General features: G+C 41.6%; 1 protein-coding gene across 2 annotated transcripts in view; it reads left to right on the forward strand.

The window, feature by feature from the left end:
- LOC101687358 (neuronal regeneration related protein) overlaps nucleotides 1-20,979 on the forward strand; it is a 28,782-nt gene extending 7,803 nt beyond the window's left edge. For both annotated transcript variants that reach the window (XM_013060857.2, XM_013060855.2), the window contains exons 4-5: nucleotides 14,844-14,921; nucleotides 19,215-20,979. In XM_013060857.2, coding sequence (XP_012916311.1) covers nucleotides 14,844-14,921; nucleotides 19,215-19,340 — 204 coding nt within the window. In that variant the 3' untranslated portion in view covers nucleotides 19,341-20,979. The remainder of the gene's footprint in view (nucleotides 1-14,843; nucleotides 14,922-19,214) is intronic.
- The last annotated feature ends 1,977 nt before the right edge of the window (nucleotides 20,980-22,956 follow it).

Genomic DNA, 22,956 nt, shown 5'->3' on the forward strand with positions numbered 1-22,956 from the left:
TGATGTGCTAAGTCAGAGGGAGCCACCACCAAGCCGGCATCTTAAAGGTGGCCTAGGGCTGTCACTCAGGTTCCAACCTGTCAGGTTCTTTGCCTTTGGACTGTGCCCAACAGAAAAGATCACAGATTTACACATACTTCTGGTTAGATGTCAGCTTACTGTCGTGGTTCCCCTCACTGTCCTTGGCTAGGGTGGAGTGGTGGAGAGAAGGAAGACCCCCTCGCTACAAGGAATCGCAGAGGAAGAAGAGAGCACAGCTAACCTTTCTCTCGAGAAGGTGGCAGCACTTCTGCTGGCCATGCCCAGCTGCTCCGTCAGTGCCCATGTGGCCAGAGGGGGTGTTGCTGCTGTGCCAGCACCACACTTCCCTTCTGTGAGGCTAACTGGGTGTAGCCATGTGCTAATCAGTTGCAACCACATGGACCCAGTTGGTTCTCTCTCTCCACTTCTTCCTGATTGGCCAGACATACTCAAAATTCAAGCCAACACTGACATCATCATCATAAAATTGTTCATAGTTTGAGGTCCTGCAGGCTGTTACTAAGTTAGTCAATAGTCTAGTGAGAAGGGAATCTCATCACAGGATAAACAGAAGTTGGGGAAAGCCAAGACTGAGAAGGACTTTTCTGGAATTTCTTCTCGATACAGCTTACCAGACTCCTAGCTTAGAATACATCAGCCTCGAGATTTTCAATGTGAAGTGATTCCACTAGCTCTTTTAGTCCTTTCAGATGTGGCTGGACTTACCCAATTCTCTTGATAAAAGTAACGTAGATAAGCATGGTTCCTTGAATTCTTTATGCCTACTCTCACCTCATTACTTCCAAATAATTTATTTTAATTTCAGTGTTTAGACCTTCAGAAGTTTAATTTCTGTGACTGGGCAGCCATGCCAAGAATTATATAAACTTATCTTCTATTTCTAACCACAGTGGAATGTATTTTCCTAGAGGGACCAGCCACTTGTTACTCTAAACATACCCCATGGGTCCTTCCTGTGTCTTTGCTTGCTCAGTCCTGGGAAAGAAGGTTCCTTCTGACAAAATAAATGTATTCTTCGAGACTGAGTGCCAATGACAGCTCCTTTGTGGAACTCAGCCCCACACGTCCAGCAGGAATGATCTCATGCTCCTCTGTACAGGCATCACCCTTACAACATTCTACTCGTTGGCTGGCTTATTTCTGCCAATCTGTTCTTCTACCCTCCAAGACTGGAAACTCAAGACAAGAACACTGACCCCTGGTAAATGAGCATCAACCTTCTTTTTGGTAGCAGGTGAGGCTGTAATGCCTTGGTTTGTTTTGTTTTGTTTTGTTTTGTTTTCCTCTACGGTTAGGATGGTGAATTCAGATGTGGGAAGGTTTTATCACTGAGAGGGAACTCTCGAACAGCTAGTGAAGTTGATTAGCATTCTCTTTCCACAAAGTGGAAGGAAGCCCTAACCTTCATTGACATGTTCTAATGGGACCTTGGGACAGACCCCTTGATGTCTCTGAATCAGTCTGATCGCTGCTTCAGTACCTATCCAGGAATTGGTGTATCCTTAGCGATCAATAAATGTCTGTGGAATAAATGAATGAGTCAGTAGTCATGGATACATGGAGATCTGTTATTTCTAGGCAGAACCAGGAGACTCACCTTGAGATTTATAGCTAGTAACTGCCCAGTGCTTTGTAGAATTGTGACAGCTCAGGTTATAAAACGTATGGCCCAGGAAATGAGATGAGCATGGACGGATTCTGAATTGACTACTGAAAAGCCCCCTTCCCCGATCATTAAAGGAGGCTAGGGGTATAGTGGTATGAAAGGAGGTAGGGGTATGACATGTAAACACACTACAGAAACAGTTCCTTTCTTGTACATGTCCTTCAACAGAGGAGGTCCTAAGAGAGTCCAAAAAGTTCACTTGGAATGGTGTGCTCAAAGAGAAATCTCATTCTGGGGTAGAGTCACATGTCTCCTCCAAAACATGGACCGTGTGGCGCTGCTCTGTGCAGGAGTAACTCTGTGTCCCTAGAGTTTCCACACATGGTGTGTTAGCAGCCTGACTGAGGCCGTTGTGACAGCAGAGCGTCAGCAGCTCTGGTGACCAAGGGGACCATATCTTCATTAAAAAAAAAAAAAAAAAAATCACTGCCTGTTACTACCTGAAAGTGCTTTCCATTCTAAGCATTGTGCCTTAAAAAGTGTTAGGATTATCTAGCTGGAGATGTTCTTAAACCCCCAATTTGAGACCACGCTTGTTCAACATCCATCCTTACTTTTGTAGACTAAAATACAAATGTGAACAAATGTGACTCCTGTCTGAAAAGGAGAAAGAGAAGATACATGAGAGAACGTGGCCAATGAAAGGAAGGTCTGTTTGCCCTGTTGAAGCCAAAATTGGGAAACAGAGCCCCTGAGTGGAAAGAAAGGGAGAATAGCTGAGTAGTCATTGCCAGTAAAAATACAAGCCAAAGCCTCGTAGCAATAAGTGATTAAAACAAGAGGGATATTCGTAATGTGCACAGACGTTTGGTGGGGTCGTCCAGTTCTAGCTCCTTTCCCTTCTCCACTCCAACTGGTACTCAGATCACCATCACACACCACTGTCCTTTGATTACTGGGGCAGGTAACAGCCTTCCTGTCTGAACTGTGTTTGATACACTTCCAGCAGGGAAAAGTACTGCAGTCCAGTGGCTGAACAGAGAAAAATCTACACAAGTCATCGTGTTTAAAGCAGGTCCAGGCATTCTGAGGACGCTTTTGTTGGACAAAGTCCGTGTCGGATATAGAGCCCGTCCCTGGACAGGAAAGAGGGGAAATTAGGAGAAGATACTGCATCTTTGGCAGCCAACATTCAGAACTGTCAAGGAAAAGCTAGAGTCAGTAGTTAGCTGGATAAAACTTACAAAGATATTAGTAAACATGACCCAAGTAAGGGATTGTTATTAAGTGCTTTTCCAAGAAGTACTGTTTCATGCCCTTCATCAAGTGATCGTAGTGAAAGTTTCCCAGAAGGCTTACTGGGACCACGATGTGGACGTCTGTTCTTGTTTGGCCAGGCAGTTGCTGAATCTTAGTGTTTCAGTGTGCTGTGTGGGTTTGGCGGCAGCACATGGTTGAATACTTAGCCTAGTGCCTCCTGCGTTATGGGGACTCTCTGAACATGGGCAAAAAGGATGTGGAGTGTGCAGGGGATGGAGCCACTCTTTGAAATATGCACGATCAGGGACTTCCAGTTGTATGTTTCAGAGAATTCAGACTTAAAAAGATGACTTAATTATAAGCCCACTCCTTTCCCAGATAGACATCCCAGGATTTGGTGGCTTTGTTCTAAAAAAAAAAAAGTTTTTGGAAAAAATGTGTTTGCTACCCTGGCACTTGCAGCCTGAATTAATAGGATGTACTCTTGATAAGATGTTCATTCTATAGGATTGAAAGCTACCTACCACATATTCAAGACCTCATGGAAAGTAGGTAGGTAGTACATATTTTCTGATTAATTGGCTGGATAATTGAGATTATATGCTCAACCCAATTCAGTTACTCCAGCATCAGAAATTCTGTCCACATCATCTCTGAGTCCTTCTCTTGTACATAATTGTGATCCTTAATTACCTGGATTTGACTGTTTCTGAAGCCTAGATGCTGTGGACCATAACTGAGTCTCCATTTCATGCTGCCCTGTGGACACTTGGGTCTAATTATACATCAGGAAATGCCCCCGGCCCTTGGATATTTTGCTCACTTCTTGATAATAGAATCTTAAATTGTTCTGATCTTGTTATCAAGGTCTGGAAGCCAAGTCTCTACCTCTTTTCATCTTTATTAAGCATATTCTTTTTCCTTTTTTTAAAAATGTTTTTTAAATGTTAATTTTATTATATGAAGCTTAACTGTCTACACTGTCACAATCAATTCAATCAGAAATTCAATTAAACTTGTTCTTTGGCCTCATAGAAACAATTCATCTGATTATTAATGTGAATTTTTCCTAAACTGATCAGCTGCCCTTACATCCCTCGGAGAAAGCCAGAGGGGCGCCCTATCTTTCAGTGTGATTGAATACAGTACTCCACACATAATCGGAGGATCAAATGCTATGTACCTTGTTAATTATTATTTCGTACCTTCATGATGGTAATAACTAGTGATTGGCTTGTTACTCCATCTCTAGTTTTTTCATTTTTTGTCTTAGAACTATTTGCATTTTTACATTAATTAGAAGTTTCCCAATGGGAAATTACTATTCTTAGTAGTTGATACATTGTCTCTCTAGGCTAATATGTGTTTATTTTCTTCCTCAATTGGGACCACTTTATATTTTTATGTGGTAGAACTGACTCTTGAGCAGCACAGGTTTGAACTACTCTGGTCCCCGTATATGCAGATTTTTTTTTTTTTATAAATACAATACAGTACTGTCAGTGTATTTTTGTTTTGTGATTTTTTAGTAACGTTTACTTTTCTCTGGCTGACATTATTGTGAGAATACAGTATATAATATATATGATATATGAAAGACGTGTTAATTGACTCTTTTACTGGTAAGGCTTCTGGTCAACACTACATTATTAATAGTTAAGTTTGGGGGGAGTCAGAAGTTATACAAAGATCTTCAACTGTGCAGGGCCTCGGGACCTCTAACCCCATGTTAAAGGGTCAACTATATATGGTTTCTATATTTGAAGATCATTGATAAAGATAAAATTTTAATTCTCCTTTAAGCAGCTTGTTTTTAAATGGAAATGTTGAAAAGCAAACTTCTAGTGAACACGGGTCCAAATACATCTGATGAGGGAAAGCTATTCTGAATTCAACTGTGCATTGCTAGGCCATCTGAGAAGTTGTCTGAGAGTTCATTTGGGGGTCATATTAAAACAATTTGGTTTCTCAGCAAATGCCCTTTGTAATTAGCTGCAGTGATGGCTAGATACTAATTTTGTTCTAAATATTTCCTTCCAGGGAAAACTGAAAAAAGACAAAACTGTGATGACCAGTGTAGCTTGGGTTTAACCAGATCCAAAGTGTTAACGTGACCCAGCCAGAGCTGCTGCTCTAACAGTCCTTCGAGGACTCTAGTGACATGTGGTTACTGAGAGCAAACCCTGTCTGCCCTCAAACTGTGCTAACTGGTTTGTAGGGAAGTTATTTTTGAAGGGCAGCCAGTTATCAGAAACACAGGCAGCAGAGCCGCAAATATTTTTGAGAAAACTCCTCTTGATCGTAGGTGTCAGAAATTCATCACCAGGGCAGAAGGCAGAGATGCTCAACACGCCTGGTTCTTGGGGGATGGAAAACAGGCCCTGGCTCTCAGGGGAGTTCATGGCGGTGCTCCAGGTGGCTCTGGGGAAGTGGGGAGAAGGGCCACGTTGACAGATAGTATTCCATGAGAGGAGAGGCAGGGTTATGTGACCGTGGGCAGCCTCCTCGACTGCTCTTCCACAGTATTCTCATCTGTAAAACGGAGAGGATGATGGAAAGGACACCCGGCCCAGATCCCCTTATGTGCCCCATGCTGTTGCCAGCACTAGATTGATGAATTTCATCTTTGGGGCCACACTGTGAGGCTTCAGTAAGTTCACGTGGGAAACATGCCTAAAAACATTATAAAGAACCCGTGTGTGCATTCCACCAAAAACCGCAGGTCTCCAAATTTACATGCTCTGCGTGTGCGGGTTCCAACAACTCCCGTGAACTGCTTATAGTCCTCTTCCTTTAGAGAAGTAGAGTTTTGACGACTGGTTTACAATAGAAGAAAGACTGGGGAAGAAAAACAAGAACATGAGGTCTAAATATTCTGTTGTTGGAGAATGCTGCTGGCACTTAGAAGGAAGGCCTGAGTTTCCAGTCCTACCCTTTTCGTGTCAATGAGATTTTTTTAAGTGAGGGAACACAGCCCAGCGTCCTCTAACTTGGCCTTCCTTCTGCATTTATCTTCACACTCTGTCAATTCTTGATTCTTTGGTGACTCCCAGCCCTGGGCTGGTTGGCTGCCCCTTTGGGTCTTCTTTACTTCCCACAGTACTGCCTGACTGAGCCCCTCATCAGAGAGAAGCCTCCTGAATCAGACCATGTCCACTCCTCCTCCTCCTACCACCCCTCCAACACCCTCCAGTGGGGTTGAAAATCCAGATGGTACAAAGGGGGCACATCCATCCCAATCTTACTCTCTTCCTTTTAGGTTTTTGCCTGTTTTCACAGGGAATCCCCTCCATAGCCTCTATGTGACTTGAGCACTTAACAGCATGCGGATTCAGATCTGGCTTGATTTTTCCTTTTTTTTTTTTTTTTTGATTTTTCCTTTTTTTTAAAGCCAAACTTTTAATGAGGTAATCAGCATCTGATTTAAACCAATTTTAATTACATCCTCTTGCAATAGAAATGACTTTCCCTCCAAATTTGGTGATGTGTTATGAAGCTGTTTGTTGTTGAAGAGCTAGCCATGTTTAAATGACCAAGGCAGGGTTGGGCCCGCATGGAGCCGTAAATGACTTCTGCTCAGTGCTGGGTGGGGGCGGTGGGGGCAGTCTGCAGGAGCCAGTAGGAGAGGGCACGCTGATGGAGAGAGTGGACAGTTTCTTTGGGACAAAATGCACTTTTTGGTAAGTTCAGTCTTGAACATGTCAGTCACAGGAATGCTTTGAGATGTCCACAAACTCCTCAAAAGCAACTGGCTATCTCATCCTCCACCCAGACCAAGAAGAATACCAAATCATTATGTCTAGATAAAAACTAAACAAAAAACCTTACTACCTTTTGATTGATGACTTTAACAAAATAAACTGATATTTGAGGACTTTTTCTTCTATGTTGGTGAAAATTTTCCTAAGATTTTAATGAGTAGCACATACTTGAGGACAAGAAGAAGGATAAAATGGCATTCTTAGTAGAAATCAGACTTCTATCTTAGTTATTTGAAGTTAAAACCTAGCATACCTAAAATTATTTAAACCAGCTAATAAAAGCAAGTCTAGATGTTTCCTATTAACCTTGGAATGTGCTCGGAAGAAGTCCTGCTAACTCTGATGTCTGGTACTGGAAAGCATGTCGGCAGCATAACCCACATTTGTGGCAGAGACTCCTGTTTGGAAATTCACGAGCACAGTTTGTTGTACAGGGCACAATATAGTTTTCTTCTTTCTTTAGCTCTCCCCTTCCGCCCCCCACAACTTCCCTTCTCTCCTTTCACCTTAAAAGTAGGAGAAACATTGCAAAATGTAGTGTTTGTAATTTCTTAATTACAAGTGAAAATCAAGTTCTATTAGGGAATAAGGTGGTCCAGACTTAGAAACTCAATGTGTTAAGTAAATATTTACTCTGGTTCCACTCCAGGGAGGTAAAAGATTTTATTAACATATTTGTTGAGGTCATAGGGCCAAGGAAAAGCTTATGCCATGCTTAAATGCCTGAGGGGCTTTTTTTTTTTTTCTGCTGCTAGTTAACAAAAGCCGGTTTTTTGTGTTTTTTTTTTTTTTTTTTTCCTGCTGAAAAGAGCAAATATCTTTTGTGGCCTTTACTTTCTTATTGTTCATTCACAAACTGCTTTATCTCAAACTAGAGCTTTAAAAAGCTGCTTTGTTTTTTCCCTTTGTCTGGAAAATCTCTTCTTAGATATCTCTTATGAATTTTGTTTCCAAGCTTTGTTCTTTTACTTTTTCCTCTGGTTTACTTTGAGCTGTTATCAGCTGTTTGTACTTTGTTTTGTCTTCATCACCAAAAAGGAAAATTGTCCACTAAAAGTCCAGATTTGAAGTGTTCAACTTCATTCCTAGAGTCCGGTCCGCAGTTTGGCTCTGATTATTGTACCAGGCTGACCTCCAGCCCAAGGGAGGGTGCCTTGGCAGAAATCTGAGAATTCCTCGATCAGTAACTCCCTTTTTTGGATTTATGGAGTCTTTAGGTGGATTGTTTTGTGCTGAGCAGGTTCCTTTTGGAAAGGAATGAGGCTGGGTGGGAGGAGGAATTTGTACCATGCACGTGTCCGCAACCGACCATGTCCGCCAGCTGCCACTGCACCCTGCCTTGAACCAGGCACTGCCAAAGCCCTGACAGGTCACCTAACAGTCTCAGAGTGGTGAAAACGCAAGGCTGGATAATGATGTTAATCTCCTGTGGCTTGCTCCTGACTTGATTTGTTGTTCCTCCTGAAAGTCTTTGCTATTATTCTTAGAAATCAAATTTTTAAAGACTCAGCAGCCAAACCAGCAGCATATTATACTGTGGAGCAGAGTGACTGGGAAAGCTCTTTGTGCTGACGATTAATTTCACATGTAAACACTTTCGTTTTGTTGCCAGCGAGATTTCCTTTTCCTTTCTCTGCCTCCTTGAAATCTAGAAATAAAATTCCACAGCTGTCAGGTTCCCACATATTCATCAGCGGCCTCTCAAGATGGCTTCACCACAAGCAGAGTGAATTTAAAGGATTCTACTATTAAAGTCGACACAGTTTGCTTCAGACACCCCAACTCAGAAAACAAAGAATTACCAATCTTTGGCCTGCATGACGGGTAATGTTGGCAGGAACACGTTATGCTGTGTGTCTATAAAAGGTGGACATTTTCTGTGCCCATAGTGGACCTGTGCACCCGAAGCAAAGCAAATGCCAGTGGGCTTAAGCAGTTGGAGATGCCATCATCTTCCTCCTTGAACCACAGTTGTCTCCCCTTCCCCCATTTCTTTGGGTTAAGAACTTGTCAGGCCTTGGAAAAGCTGAGTGTGTCAGCAGGTGTTGTAATCGAGCACCCTAAAAGGCCACGGTCTCCTTTCCAGCGGGAGGGCATTTACAGCTGAGTGTGATGGTCAGGTGCGTAAGGGCGGGGTCCGTAAGCGTCCAGCTCGTGCATGCGTGCGTGTGTGAGGGTGGATGTATTTAGGTGGCTGCTTGTTTCATTTAGTTCCCAAACCAGAATGTTTGCCAATTCAGGCACCAAGTGACACTCTGCTTTCCCGAATGGGCAGAGGTTACATACATTATCTGAATGGCCTGGGGTTCTTTTTTGTCTTCTAGGAGCAGTGCATTTCCTCAGAGGTGTGCTCCAGCTCCAGAGAGCACTTGCAGGGTTAGGCAGATTGCTAAGACTAGGTCTCTAGAGAGAGAGCTCAGTGCATGATCTTTTGGCACCACCTAATCTTTGATGTAATGCTGTTCAGAGAAAATGATCCTTGTAACTCATTTATGGTTTCAGTTTACATTCTGCTCTCTCACATGGCCAGCAACACCTGGGAGCAGAGTCGTTTTAGACGGAGATTCTTAATAGCACCACTTCAAAGGGTATTTGCAGAAACGAAGTACAGGTATATGCATATAAATTCTCCTTGTAATACAGTACCAGCTTTCATGACCTCCCAGCCAATTAGGTGGAATAGAACATGTACACATGCGTGCACACACACACACACACACTGTTTAATTGGCAGAGAGATTATGAAATATGCTCCTTTGCTGTTAGAAGAATTAATTATGCAGGTTGGACACCTGCTGCCCTGCTCTGTTTTCCTAATTGCAGGGGGGCGGACACCTGTCCTTGTTAAGTCATAAAAGGGCCATGTGTGTGCATTCCTCAAGCACACAGAACTCCACCAAGGATAGAAAATAATATTATGATTATGGTCACTAACAACCAAGCCATGCAGCATCTTCATGGCAGGTTTCTAAGAAGGTATGTTACCCAGTTAAGAAAGCAGCATACACATATGTCTGGGCTCTGAAGAAAGTCACGGCCCTGATTTGGGGATTGTTCTCCTTTAACAAAGGAGATCAACAAAGATGATTGAGAAAGTAAGTGAACAAAGAAAAAATACAAATTCATTTATTTCCCAAACCAGAGTGTTTGCCAACTTGAGCATCAACTGACAATTACTCTGCTTTCCAGAGAAAAATACAGGTGGAAACAGGTTATAAACAGCTACAATTAGAATTTTACATGCTGCATCAAAGTGACAGAAGACATGTCAGTTTGTTAGGTTCGGTGTGTGGACCATACTAGGAAACATTAGTCAAGTTTTTAAATGAAAAGCTTAGGCGAGGTTTCAAAAAGAAGTTAAGTGATAACCCAGTTTGCATGGTTTTAGGACTTTGCAGGAGTGACCTCTGAGTTCCCCATTTTATTTTTCTAATTTGGCTATCAAGTAGTAATTACTGGCAAGCTTATTACCTTATGGACTTAAAAAAATGAAATTATTTTTCATAATGCATTATCCAGAGAGTAAAACCAAGAAATAAAGAAAGATTTACAAAGGTGAAACCATGAGCATTTCATTTCTCCACTTATAGGATAGACCATTGAAACTTAAATACCCAAACATCACATCCATGGAAAAGAATCTGTAAGAAAGAGCAAATTTTCACCATAAAACTGTTTTGAAATATATAGTGGGTTTAAATATATTTAATAAAAGCAGGAAATTGGTTTTACCTAAGAGTTGTTCATGGATATCTTTATACATATCTATCATTATTAGTGTGCTTAAGCCAGTGTGGTTCATTTTGTCAGTTCTGTTGTTTTTAAATTTAGCTGTCAGCGAGATAATGCAGCACTGTAAAAAAAGATGCATTAACTAATATATTCAGTGACAAGCATAAACCCTTAGCCTTTCCCAGGATTCAAGCAAAACCTTTGCATGTTCTTCAATTTAAAATAGTTCCCTTCCCAGTGTATTTTCTCAAACACTCCTGTGTTCGTTGTTGAGGATGTAGCTTGTTTCTGTGATTCCTAACTTCAAGAAGAACAGTATTCCAGGGGGTTCTGAGGATTTTACCTGAGCAAGAGCAAATAATTATGTCTATATGGAAGACAGTTTTAACAGAATATGTATCTTGTTAACAGGACACAATCTTCTGTTGTTAGGATTAAGCCGTACTTTGGTTTGCTTGTGTAACAGAGCAGTAGTTTTGAGGTAGTGCCATTCATATTATCTGGAATGCTTACATAGCTGAGATGCACGTCATCAAACCAATAGAGAACTCAGTAAATTTAAAAAAGAAACAGTTAATTAAGTTGGTCTTCATGGGGAACACAGTCTTGAATCCAGAAAATGGAATGAACTGGAGTAAGTTTAAGCCACGTGTCATCACGTAGCCATCAGCTGACTAGTACCAATATGAACGAACAAGTTTAGGGTCCAAGCAAGAACAGGTGGACTTCAGGAAGACAGATCAACTTCAACGTTTTCTGACCCATGTTTGATCAGTACTCAAAAACCCTAATCCTAGGGCCACTGGTAGCTCCTGATATTCTGAACGGAGCCAAAAGATGGGGTAGAGCAGCTGTGGGGCTGCATTTGTGCTGCTGCTTGGATGGCCACCGAGAGCTGCAGCGTGACCTCCTGGCCGTAGGGTGCTTTCACACATGGTGCTCATGACGCCCTGACCCTCAACCCACTGTCTTCCTTGGCTTACATCTGCTAGCCATCACGTGCCCTCCCAGATCGGCTCACTGCCATCCCCCATTTCTTCTCTTGACAGCACTGCTGGATGGCTTGCTGAATGTTTTTTCTTTTCTTTTTTTAGTCTGTTGATACATTTTCCAACAGCTACTCTATTTGACATAACCTATACATTCCTTTTTTTTTTTTTTAATTTCATTTAAAGCACATAATTAATTTGCCAGGGCTGTCACAACAAAGTACCACTGATTAGGTGGCTTTTAAACAACAGAACTTTGTTTTCCCACAATTCTGGAGTCTGGTACTCTGAAGTCAAGGTGTCAGCAGGGTTGGTTTCCTCTGAGGCGCTTTTTTTGGCTTGTAGATGGTCATCTTCTCCCTGTGTCATGTGGCCTTTCCTCTATGCGTGTCCTTTCCTCCTTATAAAGACACCAGTCGTACTGGATTAGGGTCTCCACTCATGACCTCATTTTAACTTAATAACCTCTTTAAAGACCCTATCTCCAAATATATGCACAATCTAACTGGGGATTAAGATTCTGACATATGAATTTTGTATGTGGGGAATGTACAGTTTAGCCCACAGAACACACTTTTATAAAATGATTGTTGGTGCTCCGAGAAGGCAGGGACTGTATTTCTCGTAATCCCTAGAACCTAGCAGTGTAGAGCACACTGCAGTTGCCCCGAAAACTTGTGGCAAATGCATGCTTAGACAAGGGTATTCTGAGGTATCTGAGAGCAAGGGTAATGTTTGTCATAGATTTTTTTCTCTTAAGTCCTTCACTTTAGAGTCTCAAAACACCACAGGTAAAAGAACAAACAAAGCTGTAATGGAGGTAGTATATATTTCCAATAATCAACCAACTTTTTCCAAATCCAAAAAAAAAGTTTAAACATCCCCTTCAGATGCTATATCCAGGGATATGCTGAGTTCTTAGAGACCAACCAAGCAAGATTTAAGGATGTAACAGATGCCTCTATCCCTGCCATTTTTTGGCTTCAAATTGTGATCCTGAAGGAGACTGGAAGAATTTACCACACGGCTAAAGGGACATTTATTTTTCCTAAAGTATACCATGACTACTTGATGATTCAAACACTAAAAAGTACCTAATTAGAAGTGCCCTTGGTCAATCTGTGGCTAAATTATGTTTCAAAAGAACAAATTGGGATAGGGTAAGAAGTTTCTTTAGTTGTGGGTTTTGCTATCAGATACCCACGTTCCTGAGTTCTTTGGCAATAAATAAATAAATAGATAGATAGATAAATCACTTTTTCTTAAGGAAAAAAAAAGGAAAATAAAAAATGTTTTTGGGAAAACAAATTCTAACAATAATAAGTATAATGATTTCTGACGCTATTTTTCCCTGCAGATTGGACTTGGGTGGCTTTTGTAGTGATGCTTTGAACCTGAAAGTTAAATGCTAAAGCAGTGACATTTTGTTAAAATAGACTATCACAGAAAAGCTCAAGAACAAAGATAAAACATTTACTTGATGTTTCTTTTCACTGTGTCCGTGCACCTAAGTTTTTACATGTATTTTTATCATTTATTTACAATAGAGCTTTATTTCTTGCTAATATGTATAAAACTTAAAATTTGCACTTTTAAAAGTAGTAATGTAGAAATTTATTTATATTAAGTGAATTTTATATCTATTTATATTAAGTGAATCTATAGTTGATACCAGTTGGGATCTCCTTAAATCAAGCACAAAGTGGAATTCAGTATGCTTTAACTTTGTTTTAAGCCTTAAAAAAAGCTGTATATTTTAGATGGCATTTCTTTTTCTTCACCCATTCCCAGTTCAAAGGTACGTTAGGGGTGACTTGTTTGTCCCAAACAAGGCAGATGGTGGAATTCGGAGGGGAAAGCTGAAGGAGGTTCAGGTTGGGGAAACCACAAGACCCAGAAAGCAGACCCAGTCTGAAGTCAGACTTCCATTCTTACAGAAAGAGCTCTCAAATATGTAAGATAGAAATGTGTGTGGTGTCTGTGGACTGGTGTCATTTTGAGAGAGGTGGTAGGCAATTTGCATTCTGGGGTGATTTGAGGGCATCAGGATAGTGGGAAGTTGAGACTCTGGAAATCTGGTTTCAGTTCAAGTCTTCTCCTGTTCTCACTGTGTGGCTTTGGACAAGCTGGTGACCTTTCTGAGTTTCTGTTTTCTTCTCTCTGAAATGGTAAGACTTAAGTTTATTATCAGGATGTAATTAGTGTAGGCAGAGCTGCTTGCTAACCTGGGATGTGCTGAAACGTTACTGGGGTAAAGCAAGGATAGTTGCTGTTGGACTATCCTGAAGAATCCACACAACCATCCACATTTCCTAGCTCAGGCCTCCTGACCAGGACAGTGAAGACATTGCAGTTGCCGCATGACTAGGCTCCCACATCTGTGGCTTCCAAAAACAAAAACGTCGTCCAAGCCTGTTTGTTAACCTATTAATGAGATGTGATTCTTCATATTATTTGTTGAATGTGAGACTTATTTAGAGCATTTAGTGAATCAGATCTGGAGGGAATCTTACCTAATTTCCTCCCCTCCCTTCAAGCAGGGCTGCATCAAATGTGAATTAACTCTGGCAGATGGTTGTTAGATTCTGTTTCTAGATTTCTTAAAGGAGATTTCACAGCTTTCCTCTCTAAATTCTTTCAGCAATTTAGCAATTCTTATGCCAAGTCCTTCCTTATAGCTGACCTAAATCCATGTTGTAATTTAATTCCTAACCCTCTACTCTTGTCTTTCCTGGAGATGGAGAACAGCTGGTCTGCAACTTTCTTATGCTAATAACCCTTTGTATACACTTAATGAAGACTTACTCAGTTCCACTCTGGGCTCTCCCCCTTGTCCTGCATGGCCCCTCCCCCAGATTCATCAGCTGGTATTCTCTGATAGTTCCTGGCCATGCCGCCCATCTCCCTGCTTCTCTGACACTTGGCTACATTCAGGCATGGGGCAGAGCGTCGCCAGTGGCCACGTGGACCTGGGGAGAATGCAAGCTGCTTGTTCCTGTCCTCCTTATGCTTTGCGCATAATGTTGGGCCTTTTAATTGATTATTGGGATAACCCCTCACAGAGTGGTATGGGTGTGTGGCATGTTTATCTTATAAACATGGAGGTTTGTAGGTATACTTACCATAGGTTGCTATTAAAGTTAGGCCTCCCCAGTGCCTTAGTTTGCTCAGCCAGTCACTTCAGGAGGCTGCCACTTAAGAGTGCTGAAGGTAACACTGATTGACATCTTTGCTCTGATGGACTTAGTCTTAGAAGACCCTGAGCCAGAAGTCCCCTGAGTGCTATACATCTGGATGCACACTGTCTGAAAGAGGTGAAGGGCTTTCCCACTGCTCTAAGTTATAATCAGGAAAGAAGTGACACTGAGGATTGAGCTCATGAAGTTGATCCCATGTGGTTTCAGAGTGGATGTTGTTTTTAATCTGAATATGTGTGCTTTTATGTCTCTGTAGGTTTATTACCCAGAGCTCTCTGTCTGGGTCAGTCAAGAACCATTTCCAAATAAGGAAATGGAGGGAAGGCTTCCTAAGGTAAGATCCCTAGCTACCATTTTGTTAAAAATGTTTTTTCAGTTTAAAGCCAACTAAAAAAGTCAGTTATTTCTTTTTTATTTTAATATCCATTTAGTCTACAATAAGAATCTAATAACATGATACTGTAATGATCTTACAAATAATATATAGTACATATGTACTACAGATACATATATATCTAAAAGTCCTATGATTCTTAAGGTTCACATTATCTTTCTTTTTGACAAGTTCAAAGCAGATTTTCATTTAAGAATCACGGAATCAATTTATCAAATGCACATTTTACAGGTTTTTACTTTGTTCCATTCAAGTATGATTAAACTAAAAGATATCTTAAAAGTACAAAATGATGATACTTTTGTCTGGTAATAGTGCCTAAATGTCTGATGAAATCACCCAAGAAACAAAACAGAACATGAACTATTATTTTTCTTTCTTCTAATTTTCAAGCTTAAAAGTATTTTCTATAAACATCTTTTCTTCGTTCTGACATCTTAGGTGTGATAATTCTCTGCATTAAGAAAATTTGTCAGATTTACATTTTGGATTTTAGCACCATTTCTAACAACAGCAGCACTTAGCAGTTTTAGGATAGATTCCTTTGGACTTGCTTGTTAAGGTAAATATCAATTTGACCTTAAGGAAGAGGACTGTACTTTTTACCACTGACCTGTTGATTTCGCAATTAAGATAGAAAATGTGCACTGAAAATAAAATTTCCATTCAGAAGTTTCATAAGTGTAACTGACACATGGTGACACATTTCCCAGCTCTTATTGACATTTTAATGTTTGAGAAACTCTTACTTAAACTAAATGGCTTCAGCAGTGCCCTTTTACTGACAGGCAGCATTTGGAGAGATTGTGTCAACTGGTAGTTAGCACTAAGAGAAAACAATTCTAAATCACTTTAAATCTTCCAGAGAATTTCTGAAGGTCCAGGTTGAAACCAGTGTTAGGAAAGTAGGTGAACAAAAGGATTCTGGACCTGCCTGAGCTACACTTGTGCCATCTTGTAGAGCTGGGGTGGAAGTGAGCTGGTGTCCTGGAGCTTTACTTAAAACACACGCACACCTCCATCACCCCAACACCACTCCAACACCACCTCACTGCCACCTCACAACACCACCGCCCACCATACCCCCCACCTCACCTCACCACCACTTTACCACCACACACTCCTACACCTCCACGCCAGCACTCCAGAAGCTCCCCCTCTCCCACCCCAGCAGCAGCAGTAGTATAACTCTAGGCATTCTTTACTGGGAAGCTCAGGGCATCATTCGTCTGAGCAGCTGAGGACAAGACATGATAATGGAGGGGAAAGGAAGAGTACAGTGTTTTCATTATTTCTGCCCCATTCAGCCATCCAGAAGTCCTTGCTTTGATACTGGTGACATCAACCAGAGTGGCAAGACTAGGCAAGTTCTTCAGTGAGGTCAACAGCCCCTCCCTGTTTCTTAGAAGGCCAACCCAGGACCTAGACCGTGCCTCCACTGAGTCACGTTTCACACGGTTGGCACAACGGACCCTGAGATTCAGGTCTTCTGTTCATTTCTTTTCTCTCTCCATATGTGAATAATCCTTTAAGCATAATATATTTGTCCTTCCCAGAAGTTTTCTTGTGGAAAAGCACATCTTTGTATAATCGACAAAAATAATCTTGTGTTGTCCGAGGTACATTATTGAGAAACTGGGGGATTCAGACTCGAACAGTTATCAGCAGAGAGGGCCGGCCAACCTGAGGTAGCTTAGTTATAGAAGCATCCGGGAGAACCAGTCTGGGGAACCACCAGACACATCTGTTGCTGCTGCTCCAGCCTTCTAGATTGATCTTCAGTTGTCTGGGAGCCATGAGGAGCTGGATGATGGAGGAAGATAGGATTATTTTTGCCTGAATTCTTATAAGGCCTAACTTCTGAAGAAGTAAGACTACATTGTATCTCCTCTTCAAAAACCTTCTCCCCTTGTTATAGAAGCCTATAGTTCTTTCAGTAAGGGAGCAGACTTTATTCTTTTCAAAAAATGAGGGGCAGGAAGTAAGGACTGAAATCTAGTAAATTCCAGCCACCAAAGGGAAGATGTGCAAAGCTCTTTCTGGCTGGTCAGGTTTGACCCCTCAGGGCACTTTCGCAGCATGCCTGTCCGCATGGCTTACCACTGTTGCCTTGCCATTGTCCAGTTAACTTGGGCATCTCCCATACAGAAAATAAAGGGCAGGATGGACAGGGACTATTTTTGTCTCTGTTTTAATCGCTGTAGCTTTAAAATCTGAGTATTCAAGCCACAGTAGGTATTCAGAACATGAATAATAAATGAAGACATGAACTTTTTGGGGGGGGGGGTGGTCTCAAAACAGAAAAAGTAGTAAAAATGGTAAATTCACATCTGAAATAATATCCTTCAAATTTTTTTTCCCCCTAGAAATATCTCTTTCCAGATTACCCAGAATCCCACCCAGTCATCATTTGGTTTTGTTTTGTATTTTCCATGAAGGTAATGGGGTTAGGAAAATGGAGACTTTAGAGACTGGCTAGTTAGTCATGTAGGAACTGAAGTAAGCCGCTTTAAGGGCAGCCATGGACAGAGTGTAGCTGAGTGAAATCACACTTACGAAGTTTTGATTTTCCTTCCTGGCCTGTGATAATTAGCAGCCACTGAATTCTTTATTCATCCGAAACCCAAGTTTGTCACATCTTGAACTAGGCTAACTGGTTGAGGGAGAGGAGAAAAACAGTTTAAAACCACCAGGATCAGAGTGGATTTTTTTTTCTACATCTTGGGATTATAGGTCAAAATTTCAAGATTAAAACTTTTTGCACAACTGAAAAAGACTGCCCATTATAATGATTCTAAAGGTTTACCTAGGTCCTTAAGTGTGTGTGAGTAATGAATTACATTTTAATTCAGTTTTCTGATTTAGTCCTATTGCTATTTAGTGATACCAAAACAACTTAAAAATCAAAATCTTAGAACATGGAAGTACACACTGAGTGGATTTTCTATATATCCTGAAAATGTATGTTCCCAGAGTCTGAGATTTTTAAACTCAAAATTTAGGCATACCAGGTGTTTAACATTTAAAAAATATATTTATAGGAAATAAGACTTACTAAAGCTGAATTATCTGTTACATTTAGTTCATCCTGTGGCTGCTGAAAACATTTACTCAGTTTCAAGTTGTTTGAAAGTTCCTGACTTCTGAATTCTTAAAAAGAGATTCAGATGTGATAATTTACAGATCTCAAAGCAAGATTATTATTTTAATTCAAGTATTCATACCCAGCCAAAATAGATTAATAAATGTCTAATTGGAACATATGATCTAAGCAAAAAGGAAAAAAAAAATCTTTTAAAACCATATTGCATAATGTGTCTGAGAAAACTCCAGCAATTAATGATATGGCTAAAAGAGAAGACTATTGTTAAATCACTATTTTCCTATCTGATTGGGATATACAGGGTATTTGTGGTAAAGTTAAAAGTCAAGACCTATCATCCCTTGAGCAAATGGTCTTCCTGTCCTCTTGCTCTCTGGTTATGATGAAGAGCTGCTCCCCTTGGGTGCCTGGTGGAGCATCAGTCACACTGTGGTTGGATTATTCGAGAGGTTGGATTATTCTAGACAGAAACAGAGACACCTTACTCACATTTGTGAGGACAGACTTAGAATAGCCGCAGGCCAAACAAGGTGGATCTCACTAAATTCTGTCCTGGGTGTCACACTGTCCTCTTTCCTGCAAACACTCCCACCTTTGGTACCTGCTTGTGGTTCTGATTATCAGGCCCACATGGACTGGGCCAGTTGTCCAAAGAATAAATCATACATAAGTTACCTTTGTATAGGCTGTCATCTCCTTTTAAATATTTTTTTATTATATATTGGAAAACAGGCAATTACCCATCTCCTTCACAGTCACTGAATGCTTTGAAGAGAAATGAGCACCTCTTACCCAGACTCATGTTGGGCCCTGTCTCACACTAGAAACTGTCCTCAGAAACCTGACTCTGGGGAATGCTGCCTCCCACATGGCTGGGCACAGCCATTAGAGAAGCACTTGATTCTCCCTGAAGCCAAGGCAGCGAGTGTTTAATTACTTCATGCCCCCACAGACCTAATATTTACATTCAGGTGAACTGTGTTTAATATGTAAACTCTGTTTGCAAAACATCTGGAGTTCAAGGATAAAAGGCAGGAGGGAGAAGAAAAAATTTCAAATGGTTTCAGAAACATGACTACGTGTCTTTGTGTGTGTGTGTTTGTGTGTGTGTGTCCCCACCTGGTTTTCAGGGAAGACTTCCTGTCCCAAAGGAAGTGAACCGCAAGAAGGATGAGCAGATTGAGGCCGCCTCCCTGACTCCACCTGGCAGCAGTGAACTCCACTCCCCAGGCATCGGTTACCTCCACTCTTTTTAATTGTCACACCTCCATTTGTATTACATATGGTGTATGGGTATTGATGAGGTCATGGTATCATATATGGGATTTTTTTCTGTGTAAATCATCAAGTATAAGAAGAAACTATGGGACTCTGAGCCTTGCTTTAGAGAATTTACAGTGGACAAATAGGTATCATCAAACCAGTTTTTAATCATTCTGACTCAAGTGAAACCGCTCAGAATTTCACACTGTGAATCCACGTTTACAACCCTTACAGGTGGGCCTTCAGGCCTGGTTCTCAACAACGGTGTCTTCCACAACTCAAACTCCCTCTGCTCTCATACAACCGGTCCACTCCTGCCTTTTCACTCACATAGCTCCTGACAGCTTCTCGCAGAGGCTGAGAGTCCCCATTTTTTTTTTCCATTTAGATGTAATAAGCCTAGTAGTTTATGTTCATCGATTGTCTGTATATCTATATTTTATCCATGTACTCTTTTGATGTATAGAAGTAGTTTGAAACTCATTGTTTCCTTGTGGTAAGTGACCGAGATGCTGCCACAGGACCTGAGACACTGATGAATGGTGCTATTTTGGACTTTCAACATGCTCCTTGGCGAGGTAGCTCTGATGGAGTTATATTTTATTTCCATGTTCTAAGAAGGTGTTGGTACTCTGTTTCCCTGAATGTTGTTCTCTAGACTGGATTGACTTGTTTTCCTCGTGTCTTCAGTGTGGCTTTCTTCTTCAGCGTTGTAGGTTGAGTGAACGCTACCAGAGAGAGTGAGAGACTCACGTCTCGCAGGATGGCACTCACGGACAAGCAGTCCCAGTAGCGGGAGCAATCACAAAACTGTAATTTACTTACCAAATCTCTTCTTTCCGGTAGCCTCGCCTGCCTAGCTTAGAGAAAGAAAAGCAATAATTTGACAGGCGTTTTTAGATGTCTCTTTTGGTTCTTTTTGTTTGAAAGGATATTTGGAGGGAAGAAAGGGCAAACGTTTCAAACAAATGCCCTCCGAAAAATAATCCAAAACAAAACAAAAAACCCCCCCCGCCATCTGAGTCAGAATCTGAAAATTACACCTTTCCCCAAAATTAAGTTGGAAAAAAGGTCTTTATAAAATTTTTAAAAACCTGAAAAAAGGCAGAGCACTTTTCTTCAGCAATTTTGATAAGCAAGGTATAGATTTTACATTTTTGTCCTTGCTCCCAATGAAATGGATAAATAAAAATAAAACCAGACAATACCATCTACTCACGGATTGTTGTTGTGTTAGCCAGTCTGAAAGCCCACCTTAATTTTTATATAACTGTCTTTCAGCTCTTCCTTGGACAGGGCAGACTGTGTTCCGCCCTGTTCCGCGTCTGACTGTTACCGCCCATGCTGCATGCAGCGCACTTCTTCGTTCTCTTCTCGCTCCCCCATTGGCCTGAGTTTCTTGTGCATCTTCCTGCCCCCTCCTTTGTTAGAATAGGTATATCAGCCGTGTAAATAGAGCAAGAAAACAGTATTCTGCATCTGTGGCATTTACGTAGAGTTGCAGTTGTGCACTGCTGGAAATGCAGGCTTTTGTAACAATGTGATCTTTACTGATGCACTCACAACAGGTACCCAGTGTATTTTAGCTATTTTAGTAGTATTTGTTCAATAAATATGCAAGCTGTAAGGTAACTGGCTTGGCTCGTCATTGGAGAGGCCTACTTCTGAATGCTTTCACTGGTTTGTGCTAGTTCGTGTGTTCTCAGAGCCCCCAGAGGAGACCGAAGGGCAAAGGTCAAAAGGGAGAGAATGAGCTCTGCCTTTCACGTGTGTTCCCATCCCGAAGGTTCTATGCGATTAGGGGCGAGGCTATGGCACTCTATCCAAAAGATACCAGACCTCCCTTCCTCAGGGAATATTTGCACTTACACATAGACAAAAGGCTTCCGCTTGGAGGAAGATGAGAATTTGAGGCGGGATTTTAAGTCATTAGTTCATATGTACCCAGCTACCTGGGATCTAGCACGTGATGAGATGGCATCACCAGAGGTCTCCTTGTGACCCCCACAACCAGAAATTCAGGCGGTTCATCCTCTCCCTGCGCATGAGAAATGCAGCTGCTCCCTCCTCCATGAGGACGTAACTTCACCCGGTTTACCACAAGTTGCAGAAGTGGCTGGTTGTGTCCAGGTACTTCAATTTCACCTGAACAGAGGCTAAGGCCCAGGCCTCTGAGATAAAGGCCAGAGGGGAGGGGGAGAGGAACCAAAGGGGGCACGGCTCCCAACTGGGTGCTCAGCTTCTGGAAACTGGGGATCAGATGCCCACTTGACACCCGTGTGTCAGGAGGGACATTTATGCTGGGGAGTTATTTTTGAAATTCACATGCATTGCAGATTTTGGTTAATTTTCCTATTTGCCTTCAACTTTTATTAAGAGAAAAGAACGTTAGAGCAGAACTAAATCCCAACTGCCTACCACATGCTCAGAATTTGTTCAATCCAAAAGAAAACTCTTTAAATGGAGCTACCGCTAGCTTTTTCGGTAATCTCATCCAGAGGTTAACATTTCCAAATATAAGATAAGTCGTCCTTAAACTAAATTGCCTTTCACCTTACAAACAACTGCCATATTCCTCATGCAGCAGCTTCCCATCCCCTGTATGTTTTCACAGCTCAGAAGGGATGCATCTTGTCTTCCTGCCATCGCTAAATGGGAAACCGAAGAAGCAATGAGGCCATGCCACAGAGGCGGTATGGCCTAGGTGGCTTTACACCCATCTGTGTCAGTAATCTGTTGCCACAAAACACATTACCGCCACACCATGCACCCTAAAACAACACTTTTCTTAGCTCACAGATTCTGTTCTATTCAGGAGCAGGTTAACTGGTGCTTCTGGCTCAGGATCTCATTAGCTTGCTGTCAAGTCAGCAAGCTGCGGTCTTCTGAAGGCTTGACCAGGGCTGGAGAATCTGCTATTGGCAGGAGAACTCCGTTCCTCCACTCATGGGCCTCTCTACAAGGCCTCTTAAGTGTCCTCATGACCTCTGGCTTCCCTCAGAGCAAGTAATTCGAGAGCTGGGAACAAGCCATAATGCCTGTGACCTATTCTCAGAAGTCACTATCATCCGTCATATTCTATTCATTAGAATCAAGTCACTAAATATAGCCCACATTCATGGGGAGGGAATTAAGCTCTACCTCCTAAAGGGAAGAATACTGAAGAATTTATGGCCACATTTTAAAACCAGCACATCATCTGAAGTTAAAGCACTGAGGGTAATCGTAAGCCAAGGGCTGAAAGTGAGAAGGGCTGAAATAGAATCATAGCTACTTCTTTCACTGAAGAGGTTTTCACAGTCTTTATAGCTCCAGAGTGAAGGTCCAGCTTTCCAGATTGAAGGTGTGTAAGGGAGAGCATCCAGGAACTGCAATATTGGGGATGCACACCCTCCATTTATTAAGACAAGTGGTGCCAGCCCCGAAAGGAAAACTTAGAGAATATATCAGGAACTGTAAAAACAGGAAAGCTAGAATAAATACTGTCTAAAGTTCTATTCAGTGCAGTGGAGTCGGGTTTGCCGATGACAATTCCCTCAGCCTCCGTGAAGCCTGAAATATTTGCTGCATTTTAAACTTGTGGGAGCCAGCTCTGACTTGCTGAACTAT

The sequence above is a fragment of the Mustela putorius genome, unplaced genomic scaffold (genome assembly GCF_011764305.1).
Source record: "Mustela putorius furo isolate JIRA1106 unplaced genomic scaffold, ASM1176430v1.1 tig00001059_pilon_pilon_pilon, whole genome shotgun sequence".
In the NCBI taxonomy this organism is placed as follows: domain Eukaryota; kingdom Metazoa; phylum Chordata; class Mammalia; order Carnivora; family Mustelidae; genus Mustela; species Mustela putorius.